A 16,126-nucleotide genomic window follows, 5' to 3' on the forward strand; every position below is an offset into this window, starting at 1 on the left:
CGTTTGCTATTCAGATGCTGATTGGGCTGGTTCCCCTTCTAATAGGAGGTCTACTACTAGATATTGTGTCTCTATTGGTGGTAACCTGAGATCTTGGAAAAGTAAGAAGCAAAGTGTTGTGGCTAGGTCCAGCACAGAAGCAGAATATAGAGCTATGGCATCAGCTACTTGTGAACTTGTGTGGCTTAAACAATTACTTAGTGAATTGAAATTTGGAGATATCACAAACATGACACTTATATGTGATAATCAAGTTGCTCTTCATATTAGCTCTAACCCTGTCTTCCATGAGAGAACCAAGCACATTGAAGTTGATTGCCATTTTATTAGAGAAAAGATCATATCTGGAGATATCAAGACTGAGTTCGTTAACTCAAGCAACCAGTTGGCAGACATATTCACTAAGTCCTTGCGAGGACCTAGAATTGACTATCTTTGTAACAAGCTTGGAACATATGATTTATATGCTCCAACTTGAGGGGGAATGTTAGATATTGTGTTTATGTTAATTAGGGAAATATAGTTCCTATATGTTTATTANGNAAACATTGTTCTTATTTTATTTTATTTTATTCTTACATATTCATTTGTATTTGGGCTTAGCCCATATTTCTTCTATTATAAATAGAAAACCCTATGTGTGTATTTAACACAAGGGAGATTTCTCCTAATCTTGTTCCTATTTCATATCTATTATTTAGAATAAAAGAACTCTGTTTACAAAGAATGGGTTGGGAGCATAACCTCCCTGGTTGGAAGCATAACCTCCCACTACAGGCTATAGACCTGACTTACAATGAATTCACTCAAAAACCCCCTATACAGAACCCACTCCCTATTTATAAATATATCAAATTGCTCCAAAGCTCAATACGATATTGTTTTTATCATATTCAAAATGACATCAAATTTGTTCTTTAACTTCAAGGACAGGCACTTGTTACTACGAACCAGTGAAACTTGTCATGTTTTCTAGGAATTTAATCCATTGTTATTTGAATCTACCGCTGTCTAGTATCAATATCTGCTGCGATTTTTTTAATATTTATGTTTTTAGTGTGCGTGTCTTTGGGCTCTCCACTATGCTCCACTAAGCCACAGATGGAGAAAATGGGTAGAAGAAATGAATTTCATTATATGTATTCCAAAAGCATCATCCTAAGCATGCATACAATTGCAATACACAGCAACAAAATTTTTATGCCAAACCATATTACATGCTATATTTTGAATATGATTTCCAGGAAACATATGATGCAACAGCTAACCTGCATCTTTTAAGAACCCTCTCCCGTAGCTCTTCTAGAATCACATCAACTTCGTAAAGCTGAAAAATATAGAGTACATCTTAACAAAAGTAGTTATAGTTCACCACTCCCAAATCAAGTGTATCTTAAAGAAGAGGCACGTGGATTGTTTGATTAAATTCACGGTCCCATATTATAATAAAGTTTTAAACCTCTTACAAATACCTCATTACTCAAGTCTCTAGCCATTTTAGCTTGAGCTGCTTCCTGAGCAACTTGCAATGCTAACTGTGCTTCAGCTTCTTCCTCTTCTCGTCTTGTTTCCTACAATTTAATAACCTCACATGATAAAAATACAAAGACAACGTTGTCAAAAATATCTATAAAGTTTCCACTATGAAAAGGATAACAAAATCCCTGAATTGATAATGTTCCATCCAACACAACAAATGATCTTAGAAACAATTAATTGAAAATAAGTTACCTCTTCAGTAACTTTAGGCAAAAGTTGCAACCATTTCTCCTCAAACTTTGCCAACAATGTTTTTGCCATCACGTGAACATCACTTTTTTCATCATTATATTTCATAGCATTTTTGAAAACCAGTCTCACGTCAGCACATATTTCTCGAATATGCTTATATCCAGTACCATCCTTAGCCTCCATTTGATTCTTAATCGTACTGAAATCCATGGGCTTGTCAATGACCTAGAAAGCAGCATATACAACAGATCAATCAAAGCATGGAAAGTGAATTGTATGGAAAATAGCATTCACACACACACACACACACATATAATAAGAGCATTTGATGTAATGAGATCCCTATGATTCAGAGATATAATTAAATCCCTATTATTCAAGGATATAATTAGATATCCTATGATTCAGGGATATTTATGTTGCACACTTTAATTATAATATGCTAAAAGTGGAATAATAAAAAATGATTGTTGGTACTCTCCTTTAAGCTAGTAAATGTGTTTTCTTCTCCTAGCTTGGAAACAATCCTTTCACAGTTGTTGCAATTCAGCCCCTTTCTTAGTAGGTCTGCACGGTTGTCTCGAGAGGAGACATATGGAATGCAGATTTGACCACTGTTTAATTTATTTTTTTGATAAAATGCAGATAAATTTCAATGTCTGGTACTATCACGTTACACCAAAATTATGGGCCATGCTAATAGAAGACTTATCATCACAGTAAATTCTCACTTATATCCAACACAAGATGTTTAATCCATTCCTCCTTGTGTCTTTGGTTGCACATGCTTTGTCCTTGAATTTACCCTAAGATAAACTTTTTCCAAATCTCTCAAGTGTATTTTCCTTGGTTACTCAACCCTTCAGAAGGGCTATCATTTTTGTCCTCAACTTCAACGCTACATAGTTTATGTCGATGTCACCTTTGGAACTACTCCTTTCTACACTTCCACTATATTGGTAAATATAGGATATTGTTAGATTGTTAGATATTATGACTATCAATATCTAACATTATCTAACAATATGAAGAGTGAATTTAAGGTCTTCAAATTTTTTGTTATTATTTTCCGACTTGTCCAAACTCAATTTGGTAAAAGAATCAAAAGAATTAGGTTTCGTAATGGTATTTAATATTTGAATCAAGATTTCTCAAACTATTATCTCATAAAGCTATTGTTTATGAACTAATATGTTAACATTCCAAAACAAAATGGAGTTGTAGAAAGGAAAAATCGTCAACTTCTAAAGATTACTAGAGCCTATTGGGGAGAAGTTGTGTTAAGTGTTACATACCTCATCAACAAGTTAACTACTCGTAACTTAAATAATGTTACTCCTATCAAGTCTATTTTGTCTTTATTCTCACAATTTAGGGTAGAATCTTATATTTTAGGTTTAATACCTATTTTGCTCCTTCCTTTTGTAGGGTCTATTCAAAGTTGTCCTCCTTTTTTTCAAAAGTTCACAAACTTCCTATATTTTGCAAAAACAGTTCAAGTGAGTCCTTTTTGCTTACGGCGTTAAAAAGTTAACGGCAAAGTTGCTTACTTGGCCAAAATTAAATGACGTGTCCAATTAGTTGGCAAACTCAACCAATAAGAGACTGCCACGTGACAATCCTCTTTCCACTCCAAAGTAAAGCTTTATCACACTTCTTTTTCTTCTTTTATACGCTGCTTCCCAAACCCTAATCCCCTTTCTGTGATCAACGTTGAGGTTCTGACATTTCTAAAGCTGATAATAGGAATTGAAGAAAAACTTGCAGATGTAGAGTTGTTGATACGCAAGGACCCAAGGACACCAGTTTCATTGATGGCAGGGTCTTGATGGCATTAGAAGCTTACGAATCCACTTCCCAACCTGGGAAGAAAAAGCTAATCCCTAGCATATTTGCTGAGATGAGCAGACTACAGTTTCTAGAAATTTCTGTGGAAAATAATGATGATTTGTTTGATCAACTTTATTCTCTTGCTAAAGAGCTTCATTTTTGGAAACTGAACTTAGATTTCTTTATCGATTGAATCATCACGCACACGCTTACGTTCACTCCCGTCGGGCCCAGCCCAACGGGCGGTAGTCCCTCTCCCTCCTGTAGGCCGGAATCATGCCCATGGCTGCCGGCTCTGCCATCAAGGGGCCTTTGCCAAATAGTGAAAGAGAGGATTGTGGTTTAGGTCACCATGTGGGACTTAAGTCCTAATGAAGTGAAGTGGTTGAGGATGTAGTTGGTGACATCGGAACTGGGTTTTGTTTCAACAAGGTAAGGGTGCAGGGTGAGAGCGTAGAGGTAGGAAGAAACTGAGAGAAAGCCCTTTCCTAATCTGCAATTATGAAACCCTAATTTTGGTGGAAAGGGATCTGCCACGTGCCATCTCCTCATTGGATTTAAATTACCCAACAGTGCCATGTCAGATATAATTGTACAAGTTATTAAGTTTTTGCTAGCGGGGCAAGTCTGCCATTAGTTTTTTTAACACCATAAGCAAAAAAGATTAACATGAACCGTTTTTACAAAATATAGGACTATACTGAACTTTTAAAAAAAGGAAGGACAACTTTGAACAGACCCTACAGAAGGAGGGACCAAAGTAGGTATTAAACCTATATTTTATTATTATACTGAGAATACAATCCATATATACAAGGCTAGGAAGCTATTTTAGGAAGCATAATAATAATTCCTAGAGAACCACATCCCTATGATTCAGGGATATCCTCATTATTCACAATAATTATAATCTGTTAAATCAGAAAAAAAAAATATAACTAATAAAAAATAATGATTCTAACAGAAATAAAATAGATTCTAACATTTATTGTTATATATTATGAGATATTGTTAGTGTTAAATATTATTAGATATTTTGAGATGTTGTAGATATAACAATATTGGTATTTCATAAAATGGGCTTTAGCACATATTTTTGGTATGATTTTTAATTATAAATACATTACCCTCTATGTATTTTACAAAAGGGATTCATCCTATGCCTCTTTTTGTGTAACTTGAACATGGTATCTAGAATTAGGGTTGATCCTTGCCTCCCTAGTGAACCCATTATTCATTGATGCTAAATTTTTTCTAGAAACTTTTTTTTGGGCATTGTTCTTAGCTTTTCTAAGCCATTTTTTTCGCTAACACCAAGTCTGGTCTCGTTGTTTCACTATACCTATCGTCATTGTCACAGCCACCAACGTCGTTTTTGACCAACAACATGATTTTGCTCGCCCTGGCCAAGCAACCACCATGCCACAAAGATTGCAACGAATAGAGCTCTGATGCAACTGTATCGGTTGCTACTTCCCACCGTGGATGGCAACATGTCTGGGGACCTCTTCGACCGTGATCACCTCTGTCCCTATCTTCCTTAGTTAGGTCATCCTAGCCTTGTCAAGATGCAACAACTTGTTCCAAGTTTGTCTACATTATCTTGTGAGTCATGTTAATTAGGAAAAAGCGGTTGTAGTTCTTTTTTTAGAAGTGTCTTAATGTGCTTTGTCCCTTTTTGCCTCAGTTTACTCTAACGTCTGGGAACCAAGTTATGTTAAGTCAAATTGAGGATTTCATTATATTGTCACTTTCATTGATGATTCAAGATGTACAAAACAATAAATCCTAATCCATGAGGTGGAGAAGGATGAACATAATCACAATTGAGTTTTTTTTTTATTTTTATGTAAGAAACAACAATCATTGTAGTCATTTCGCATTAAAAAGAAAACCCTTCCAAACTTGTCAACTCGATTGCAAGCCCACGAGTTGGTCGAGTTCACCGAGTTCACATCAAGCCTATTGATCTTGCTTCACAAACAAGTTTCCTTTTGAGTCAACTCAAGCAATGGATTTAAGAATTGTAAACTTGTTTAGTAAACTCGTTTGTGTTTTCCAGTTAACATGCAAGTTTGATAACCATGCAATATGTTACAGATTACGAAAAAAAGTATATACAAATATTATCGGAGATCAACAATAGTATGTATATATGAAATAGTGAAAGAGATGAGGGGAAATTTCCCTTGTGTTGAATATACACATAGGGTTATTTATTTATAATAGAAGAAATATGGGCTAAGCCCAAAATACAAATAAGAAATATAAACAAACTAACTAAATATAAGAGATAAATATAAACTAAATATAATATCTCTAACACTCCCCCTCAAGCTGGAGCATACAGATTGTATGTACCAAGCTTGTTACTAAAATAATCCATAAAGACTTGGTGAAAATATATGCTTCTGCACTCGAGAGACACTAAATTGCTAATGATTTGCAAGACGACAGAAGACAAAATACCAACCCAAAAGACTCGCCTTGAGCAACAAATATGGGAGGTTGCTCCATGTAAATCTCTTCTTGCAAATCGCCCTTGAAGAATGCCGCCATTGGAGAAAGTGGTAATTGTTGGAGAGCCACCACGGCTATAAATAAACTAACAACAAACCATCTTTTCCATGAAAAAAACATATATGGACGGGTCAAACGCAACGGTGAAAAGAGAGGTCAAAAAAGACAGCAACGGAAGAAGTCATGGATAAACAAGAGAGAGAAAGAAACCCTAAAAATTCAACATGCTCCGATTGCCTCAACGACCACAAGAGGCGATTCAGATGGAGCGGTTGTCAGTTGATTCTGGAACTCCGGCGAGATTCCGGCGAAGGATGATGACCGACGGCGAGTAACGGTGATGCACTGCGGATGCAGTGGCCTTTCTTGGCCGCAGCAGAATAACATAGGTTGAAAGACTTTTAGTATGGGCTGCCGGCGGCCATAGCGGTCGACCGCCAGCAGACAGCGAAGACAATGACTAAAGAATCAGAGAACCAGGCTCTGATACCATATGAAATAGTGAAAGAGATGAGGGGAAATTTCCCTTGTGTTGAATATACACATAGGGTCATTTATTTATAATAGAAGAAATATGGACTAAGTCCAAAATACAAATAAGAAATATAAACAAACTAACTAAAGATAAGAGATAAATATAAACTAAATATAATATCTCTAACAGTATATAAATTAGGCTTGATGTTAACTTTATCTTTACAATTCATTCTAAATAAAAGCTTAAATTGCATAAGTCAGACACAAAATTTATCAAAAGTATCCCATGTTTTCTCTCAACAGGCATTGAACAATGAAAGAAATATAAATATACGAAAACCTCAAAAATTAAAAAGGAATATAATGAACTTCAAAAGTCTATAAATATTAGCAACAAATTACCCCAAAAAAGACCATGCTAATGCAAGAGTAACATGGGGAAATGCATATATTAATCATACCTCATAATAATCATGTAAACCAAGCCCCTCCACATCCACAGGCTGCATAAAAGGCCAAGCCCACTTATGTTGTGTGATCTAGCATAAGAGACCAGTTATTAAAGAACTGATTTCATAATTTCAAGAGATTACCATACACTGAAGTATAGTCTAAACTACTCAATTTACAAACAATCAAACATTACATAACAGCTTTTACAGGAAAAATTAGAGATAAGTTGAAGTAACCAAGCCACATAACAACACCAAATCAAATATAATTGTTAAGAAGTAAGCTTTGAGCCTAAGTAAGCCAAGAGTTTGAGCCTATCTGAACGAGATGGCATATGCCTCGACGCAAGGAAGTGTGTTGGAAGTCTCACATCGACTAAAAATAAGGCGAATTTTGAACTATATAGGTGGATGCAAACCTCATCTTACAAGTCAGTTTGTAGGGTTGAGTTAGGCTTAAAGTTCAATTTTTAACATAGTATCAGAGCATGAGTTTGAGCGAGATTTGTTATTTGTTTAGTCCATAGTTTCACCCGCTATTGGACCACTCATTAATGTAGTCTCATGCTCGAGTATGACTCGATGTAAGAGGTTATGTTGGAAATCTCACGTCGACTAGAGATAAGACGAGTTTATAATGTATAAGTGGATGCAAACCTTACCTTACAAGCCAGTTTTGTAATGTTAAGCTAAAAATCCACTTCTTAGCATGGTATTAGATCCTTGAGTTAGCCTATTCTAGCGAAATTTGTTGTTTGTTGGGTTTATTGTTCCACCCATTATCAAACCACCCATTAATATCTAGACCCACATTAGAGATGCATGTCTCGGCATGAGCATGGTGTGTTAGAAATCTCACATCAAACTTTAGTTTTGTAGGGTTAAGTTAGGCTTGAAGTTCCCTTCTTAACAATAACAATACTTCTTGGCATAAAATGTTTTACGAATATTATGTTTATATATAGAAGAATCTTAAAAATGAAAGTTAATTTTATCAAGTGATCCATCACTGAAAGCCTCTAAGACATGCTCAAAAGTTTGAAAACATGCCACACTATTGTACACCAATGATACTTAACGTCTTTATAGTATTTGTCAAAATGTCTTAAATATTTTTGCTTCCAAAAGTCCTACCAGTATAAAGGCTGAATAGTTGAGTAAAGTTCATGTACTTCTCCATGACTTCAATGATTTATTGTCTACTAACTCCACTCCTTCTCATGAACTAGAGACATGATCAAAGTCTTTCATGTTGTTAGCCTTACATGGATTTCCTAGCGATTATTCACATATTCGTGATTAGATTTTATGATCCCTAGTTGTACCTACCTTTTGTTCCATTTATTGCATGTCTTTTAAGTCAAACACTAAAATACTCTCTTTAGTCACCTCTGATCACTCTTCAGCATGATGATCACAATTTCCCTCGCAAGCCAGAAAAAGGGTGTCATGGGTTTGAACATTGTTACAAGCTCGGACACAAAATTGATCAATGTTATGCCTTACACAGTCATCTTCCTCGATTTGTGGCAGTTGCCCAAGTTGCTCCCTGGCAACCATCTCATTTGGATCCCACTTCATTTAATACTTTAGAACATCATGCTATCTTCAACAAATTTCTCAAATGGTATGAGAATTGTCAAAACTTTGATTCCACTACTTTTGTTGCACACATAGGTACATCATTTGTTGGCATCACTACAACTCTCTTCGCCCTTAGATTCCAGACTCAAGTGTCACAGATCACATTACTGATTTTAAATATTTTCTCAGCTTTGACTACTTCAGGTTATTTACCTACTCACATATCTTCTTCCTTCTCCTACTGCATCTCCATCTAATGAAGTCATGATCATAGTTATCTATGATCCTTCTATTGTGTCAAATATACCTACAAATTCCTCACCTCCACCACCTCTTCAAGTGTATACACGTCGATAGATTTTCAATCGTCCACCGAATAACTCTCTTCTAGTGTCAACTCCTCCATCCCCTCCTACTCCAACAATTGAATCAAATCATCCCATAGCCCTACATATAGGTATATGCTCTACCCGTAATCCCTCTCTTTATTATACTACTTTGAGTTATCATAGGTTATTTCCATCACTTTGCACTTGTATTTCCCCAGTTTCTTCTGTGTCAATTCCAAAATATGTAGGTGATGTCTTAGCCCATTCTGATTGACGTCAGGCCATACTTGATGAAATAAATGTTCTTCATAATAGTGGAACTTGGGAACTTATTGCCTCACTCTTTTGTTGGTTGTAGATGGATTTTGCTGGTAAAGTTGGTCCTGATGGTACTACTGATTGTCTCAAAGTTCACCTAGTGGCCAAAGGTTATACACAAATTTTTGGTTGGACTATGGTGACACTTTTTCTTCAATTGTGAAGATGGCCATTTTCACTTATTCATAGCCATGGGTACACTTCAACATTGGCCACTTTATCAACTAAATGTGAAAAATGTTTTTCTTCATGATGATTTGCAGAAATATATTTATATGGAGCAACTTCTAGGTTTTGTTGCCGAAGGGGAGTCTTTTGGATTGAAATGTAGTCTCTGCAAATCTTTATATGGCCTTAAGCAATCTCCTAGGGCTTGGTTTGGCAAATTTAGCACTATTGTTAAATAATTTGATATGGCTCACAATTAGACAAATCTCACAAGTAAAACAAACATCACCTTTATCACCACTTTTAGACAAAAAACCTTAGCAAACTCATATTTCTTGAAGATGGAATAGCATAATCCAACAATGGAATTGTTTTTTCTCAAAGAAAATATGCATTAAATATTTTGGAGGAAATTGGGTTAATGAATTTGAAGTTTTTGGACACCCATGGATGTTAATGCCAAACTCCTACCTAATCAAGAGGAGACAATCTCAGATCATGTTAAGTACATAACAAGTTGGAAAATTGAAATATCTTATACTTACTTGGCCTAACATTTCCTTTGCAGTCAGTGTAGTAAGTCAATTTCTTTATTCTCCATGTATAGATCACTAAAAGTTGTTATTCGTACATTAAAGTACATTAAAGGTTGATAGGAACCCAGAACTGAAAATGGAAATAAGAGTAATATTCTTTATTGAATAGAATGAAAAGAACACAAAATAGGAGAGCATTCTTTCCTCCAAGGATTTCCATTCTTTCCTCCAAGGATTTCCCCTTCACAAAGATTCAAAGCTCAAACAACAAAATTATCATCCTCCCCTCCAAGGGACTGATTGGTCTAATTATATGGACCAACTCCTAACTAACAGTCGTGCATCACTTATTTTTCCATTCCTTTCTTTATTCATCGCTTCCTTTTAATTTTCTTTCTACAATAAACCTTCCATATCTTATCATTCCTTCTATAATACCTATTCCACTTTTCCTCATTATTTACATGCCTCACAATACTCTCCTTTGCTGGAACAACCTTGTCCTCAAGGTTGTACTCTCGAAAATTTAAGATGTTGGAGTGCTTCATCCCTTTTCCTAAGATCGTGTGTTGTTGCTTACACATATGTTTTCCCTGCTTCAATCTACTTTGGTATAGCTGCCTTCAATTCTTCGTCTTGTAGTTCACCAATTGACTTAGAATTTGGTTCAATTTGAAGAACTCCATCAAAGCCTATTATCGAGACACTTTCCTTGGCATTTGTTTCATCAACAGTAAGCAAATATTGGCAATCTTCATCTATTATGTTGCAACAAGCCAAATTTAAAGGTTTAGTTTCATCCTTCATAAGTTGGTTCTCATTGTTGGTGTTGTACTCAACCCATTCATTTTTTACCATTGGATCATCACTAACAATTGATGTAGGAATCAAAGCAAAATGTTGGAAACACTTCAAATTCTTGATCATCAGATTTATCACCCAAGTCAGAACTTCTTTTTGGTAAACTAAAATCATGTGATTCATCCCCTGCTTCTGGTTCCTGGTTCTTATCTACTCCATCACCGCCCTCAAAATTTATCACTGCATTTTCCTCCATGCTGATGGAAGCCAAACCTAGTTTTTCCTTGAGGTGATAACTTGAACCCAAAAATATTTCTCCACTCTTGATACCCATCCTAGAGCATCCTTCCTCTCAACTGTTGATAACTCTACTCTTGTAGTCCAGGGCCTTAGCATTTCTTCTCCTTCCTCATTTGATCCTTCCATCTTTTCTTCAATATTAATTGAGTTTTCTCCCCCTTTGGATAATTTCTTCCTTTTCTTGAGATCTTGCAATTGTTCTTCCTTCTTCTCTCCTACATTCCCAGAATTCTCCCCACATTTGGAAAATTTCTTGCTTTTCTTGATTTTTTGTTGCCAGATTTTTATCCCTTGGACTGCATCTTCTTCCATGCTGCTAAGGATCGGATGTACTTTTGCTGATCCTTTGACTTTTTGAACTTCCAAAACTTTTGTTGTCCTTGCAATCTGACCTCGGGGATCATTCCCTTCCAATGTGGGCAACTCCATTCTTTTAACCCCAGGGCAAACTGGTTCTTTCTCACCATTATTAAGTTCATTATTGTCAAAGGCATTGTTAGAGAATGGAGGAGGGTCTATGAGAGAAGAAAGGGAAAACAGAGGACTTAACTGTTAGTCAGTTAAGTGGGTTTGGGGAAAGAGGCCTATAAAAGAACCTCTCTATTGTATCAGTTAGTTAGTTAGACTTTTGTTGATTTGTTGAATGGTCATAGCACTTGGGAAAGGAGGTTAAGCTCCTGACTATCCTATATTCTTATTTCTCTCTTGCGAATACAAACCCATTATTCATTCTATATTGAACTGTGATTGCCTTCTGTGCGTGTAAGAGTGTAAGCGAGTTAGAGTTCTAACCTGAATCTCTAACAAAGTGGTCCGACCTGTCGGATCTGTGCAGAGGAGAGAGGGTGCGATGGAGGGAAGGAAGAACGTTGTGGAGGGGCGATTAGAGCACATCAAGATGGCTGTGGATGGCATGAAAGCAGAGTCAACGGCGACTCAGCAAGAATCTATTGCCATGGGCCAAGTGTCCGTCAACGATAGGGGGGTGGCCGTCACAATGATGGTAGAAGAGGAGGAGATGGGGAGCGTCCAGAAACGCTACCCAATTGGAGGAGAAGGGTGGAATTGCCCATCTTCGAAAGACTCGACCCTTTGAATTGGATTAGCAGGGCGGAGAAATTTTTTGCGATCCAGAGGGTGGCAGAGGAGAAGTTAGAGTTGGCACACATTAGTATGGAAGGGAGCACCAGGTATTGGTTTAAATTCTGGCAAGATAAGGCGAAGGACAAGTCTTGGGAGGGGCTGAAGGAAGCGTTGTTTATACGATTCGAGAACCGATACTATAGGGGATTAATACATCAGGGAATTCGAGGCATTAGCGGGACAGACGAAGGAATTCACTGATCACCAACTGTTGGGATATTTTCTGGCGGGATTACGAGAGGAGTTGAGATGTCAGATGAGGCCACACAACCCACGAGATCTAATGACCGCGATGAAGATCGCGCATGACGTCGAAGAGGCTCTTCGGGGCCTAGAATTGATGGGATGGGCCGGAACCAAGAACCCGACTACATGGGGGCGACCTGTCGGCGGAGGAGCGGTGGTGGCCAGAACTGAGCCACAGAGAAGCATTTCGGGAAGAACTAGTCCGGCCGAGAGCAGTGGGTCGGTGAGGCAAGACAGAATGACGGGGAATGTGATGGCGAGAAGCGGAAATGTCGGCGGCGGGGAGAACAGGGGAAGAAACACACGTAACCTACCATACCCCGAGTTTCTGAAACGTCAGGAAGCAGGCCTGTGTTTTCGCTGTGGGGGACCTTTCGGCCCTGGCCATCAGTGCCCGGAGAAGAGTTTATGGGTGGTGTTACTGGCCGAAGATGAAGAAGGTAGTGAAGAGGGGATGGAGGTCAAGTTAGAAACCCCATGCATGGGGTTGTCAGCGTTCTCTGCTAGGGGATTAACCCAGCCCAAGCGCTGAAGTTGCAAGGTCGACAGTGACGCCAGCCATAACTTCATGAGTAGACGGTTGGTGGAGGAACTGCAGCTTGCACAGGAGGACACCCCTCCCTACCAGGTGAGTCTGAGAGACGGACATAAGAAAAGAACCAGTGGATGTGGATATTGCCCCGAAGGTAGTGGTCGACATGGGGGTAGTGACGATCGAGGAAAATTTTACCTTTTCGACCTGGGAGGTGTCGATATGATCCTCGGAGTGGAGTGGTTGGCTAAGCTGGGGGAAATTACTCTAAACTGGAGGGAGTCCACCATGGCTTTTAAACATGCAGGGAAGAAGATGGTGGTTAAGGGCGATCCAACATTGGAAAAAAGGGTGGTCGGACCGGAGAAATTAATGAAGCTGAATGAGGTTGAGGTTTGGGCAATGGTCTGGAGTTTGAAGGACGAGAAGGGGAGCGAGAAGAAGGGAGAAAAAGAAAAGTTGACTAAAGAGCAAAAAGGAGACTTGGAGAGAATTTTAACACGACATGCAGGGGTATTTCGGGAACCCCAAGGTTTGCCACCTAATAAAAAAGAAAAGCATCGGATTACTTTGAAAGAAGGCACCAACCCCGTCAACGTGCGCCCTTATCGTTATCCGCACGCCATGAAGGAAGAGATCGAGAGACAGGTGTAAGAAATGCTACATGCAGGAATTATTCGACCAAGTATAAGTCCTTACTGAAGTCCGGTCATCCTATTCAAGAAGAAGGATGGGAGTTGGCGATTCTGTATCAACTACCGAGCTCTCAACCGCACCACTTACTCAAGTCCTTACTCTATGTTGTATCAGTTAGTTAGACTTTTGTTGATTTGTTGACCGGTCATAGCACCTGGGGAAGGAGGTTAAGCTCCTGACTATCTTGTATTCTTCTTTCTCTCTTGCGAATACAAACCCATTATTCATTCTATATTGAATTGTGATTGCCTTCTGTGCGTGTAAGAGTGTAAGCGAGTTAGAGTTCTAACCTGAATCTCTAACCGGCATCCTCTTCTCTTTGCTTTTCTTGTTTGATTGAATTGTCTCCTCCGTTTGGAAAAAGATCCTTGGTCTCTTTTATTTCCTGCAAGCCATCTTTCACAATACCCAAACCAATTTACCTTTTTCTTTTCTTTCTTGATACCTTGAAGAAGTTATTTAATCTCCTTCAAATCATGTAGGATCTCTTTGGTAATAGACAAAACTTGTCTTCATCTCTACCATAACTCTTCCTTGCTTGTAGGCCAAACTTTCCCCTTTTCTTCGAATCCGGTAGGTCAAACCAATTTGATAGGAATCCATAATTGAAAAGAGAAAGAAGAGTAACATTCTTTATTGAATAGACTAAAAATAACAAAATAGGAGAGCACTCTCTCCTCCAAGGACTTCTCCTTCACAAAGAGCCAAAGCTCAAACTACAAAATTATCATCCTCCTGAGGCCAAACTTTCACAATACCCAAACCAATTTACCTTTTTCTTTTCTTTCTTGATACCTTGAAGAAGTTATTTAATCTCCTTCAAATCATGTAGGATCTCTTTGGTAACAGACAAAACTTGTCTTCATCTCTACCATAACTCTTCCTTGCTTGTAGGCCAAACTTTCCTCTTTTCTTCGAATCCGGTAGGTCAAACCAATTTGATGGGAATCCAGAATTGAAAAGAAAAAGAAGAGTAACATTCTTTATTGAATAGACTAAAAATAACAAAATAGGAGAGCACTCTCTCCTCCAAGGGCTTCTCCTTCACAAAGAGCCAAAGCTCAAACTACAAAATTATCATCCTCCTCTTCAAGGGACTAATTGGTCTAATTATATTTTTCTGTTCCTTCCTTTATTCACTGCTTCCGTTTATTTTTCCTTCTACAATAAACCTTCCATATCCTATCATTCCTTCTATAATACCTATTCCACTCTTCCTCGTTATTTACATGCCTAACAAAGGTTATCCAAGAAAATGTGTTATAGAGATATAATAATCACTCTAGAGTTGAGGCAATCAACAGCGGTTAGAGTACAGCAATGAGCATTAAGGTCAGTGCAAGCAGCAGCAATAGGACTAAAGAAGAATATGGAGAGCTGTGGGTCGAGTGTGAAAATATTAGGTTAAATTATAATATTTTTGATGGGTCAAATATGGCCCAATTTGCAACAAAATTATCATTTAGGATTTTAACCCAACAGAAAACAAAGAAAAGAGATAACTAGTGTTTTATTATAATATTTTTGTTAGGCCAAGTATAGCCCAATTTTGAACAAAATTATCATTTGGGCTTTTAATCTAAAAACAAAAAGAAATAATTAGGGTTTCCTCCTTGTGTTGCTACCCTATGCACAATGTTTTCTTCTCCTACCCTACCGCATCATCCCTGCAATGGAGTTCCCTTCTCCTTCGGCACATTTTTAGCCATCTCCATTTTGTGCCAGCAAATTGTGATAAAAAAAAAGCGGACACCATACAAAACCCACATCACCACTGCCATGTTGTGGTGGCAAGCTATAAAACTGCCACCAATTTCTGCAATGGTTCTGCCATAACAGATGTTTTATAACACTGCATGAGTCCAAATAAGAACAAACACAATGATCCCACAAATGTCACAAAAAGAATGACATCTAAATAAATAGACAATTATCACGTTAACACAGTTGCACTAAAAAGCATGTATCAAATATTGCAGCATATCAACACAAATACCATTGATAAATGAAAAGTAGTTACCTGGCGTAGTATTGTGCCGAACTGGCGCATAAGATCTTGCATTCTTTTTAAAGCAGCGACTTCTCTACGTGAGGCATCCTGTTGTTGCTTCTTAATACTTGGAACATGTTTCTCCTTATCCTTTGTAGTTGAATTACCTTTAAGCATGTTTGTTTGCTTTTTGTTCACACTCGAGTAAAAGTTCTCCACATCATGTACTTTCTGCTCAAGCTATTGGGACAAAAACAATACATAGAAAAGTTCTGAATTTAATACTTGAGAATTAAATGGTAAAATAATTCTAGAGGGCTTGATTCATCCCTCTCATAATCTTCTATTTATAATAATAAATTGATACAATCCCTCTCATAATCTTCTATTTATAATAATAAATTGATACAAGAATACATGATAATTAAAGTAACCTAGACACAATATAATCATGATAATTAGAGTAACCTAGA

The 16,126-nt window shown here is 37.5% G+C and overlaps 1 protein-coding gene across 3 annotated transcripts in view; it reads right to left on the reverse strand.

The window, feature by feature from the left end:
• The window catches only part of LOC106775288 (transcription factor GTE6), a 30,865-nt gene that overhangs the window by 6,491 nt on the left and 8,248 nt on the right, over nucleotides 1-16,126 (reverse strand). For all 3 annotated transcript variants that reach the window (XM_014662414.2, XM_022784556.1, XM_014662399.2), the window contains 5 exons: nucleotides 15,684-15,893; nucleotides 7,020-7,097; nucleotides 1,732-1,956; nucleotides 1,473-1,571; nucleotides 1,269-1,327 (listed from right to left, as the gene is read on the reverse strand). In XM_014662414.2, the coding sequence (XP_014517900.1) occupies nucleotides 1,269-1,327; nucleotides 1,473-1,571; nucleotides 1,732-1,956; nucleotides 7,020-7,097; nucleotides 15,684-15,893 (671 nt within the window). The remainder of the gene's footprint in view (nucleotides 1-1,268; nucleotides 1,328-1,472; nucleotides 1,572-1,731; nucleotides 1,957-7,019; nucleotides 7,098-15,683; nucleotides 15,894-16,126) is intronic.

Source organism: Vigna radiata, chromosome 1, assembly GCF_000741045.1.
Source record: "Vigna radiata var. radiata cultivar VC1973A chromosome 1, Vradiata_ver6, whole genome shotgun sequence".
NCBI classification, from domain to species: Eukaryota; Viridiplantae; Streptophyta; class Magnoliopsida; order Fabales; family Fabaceae; genus Vigna; species Vigna radiata.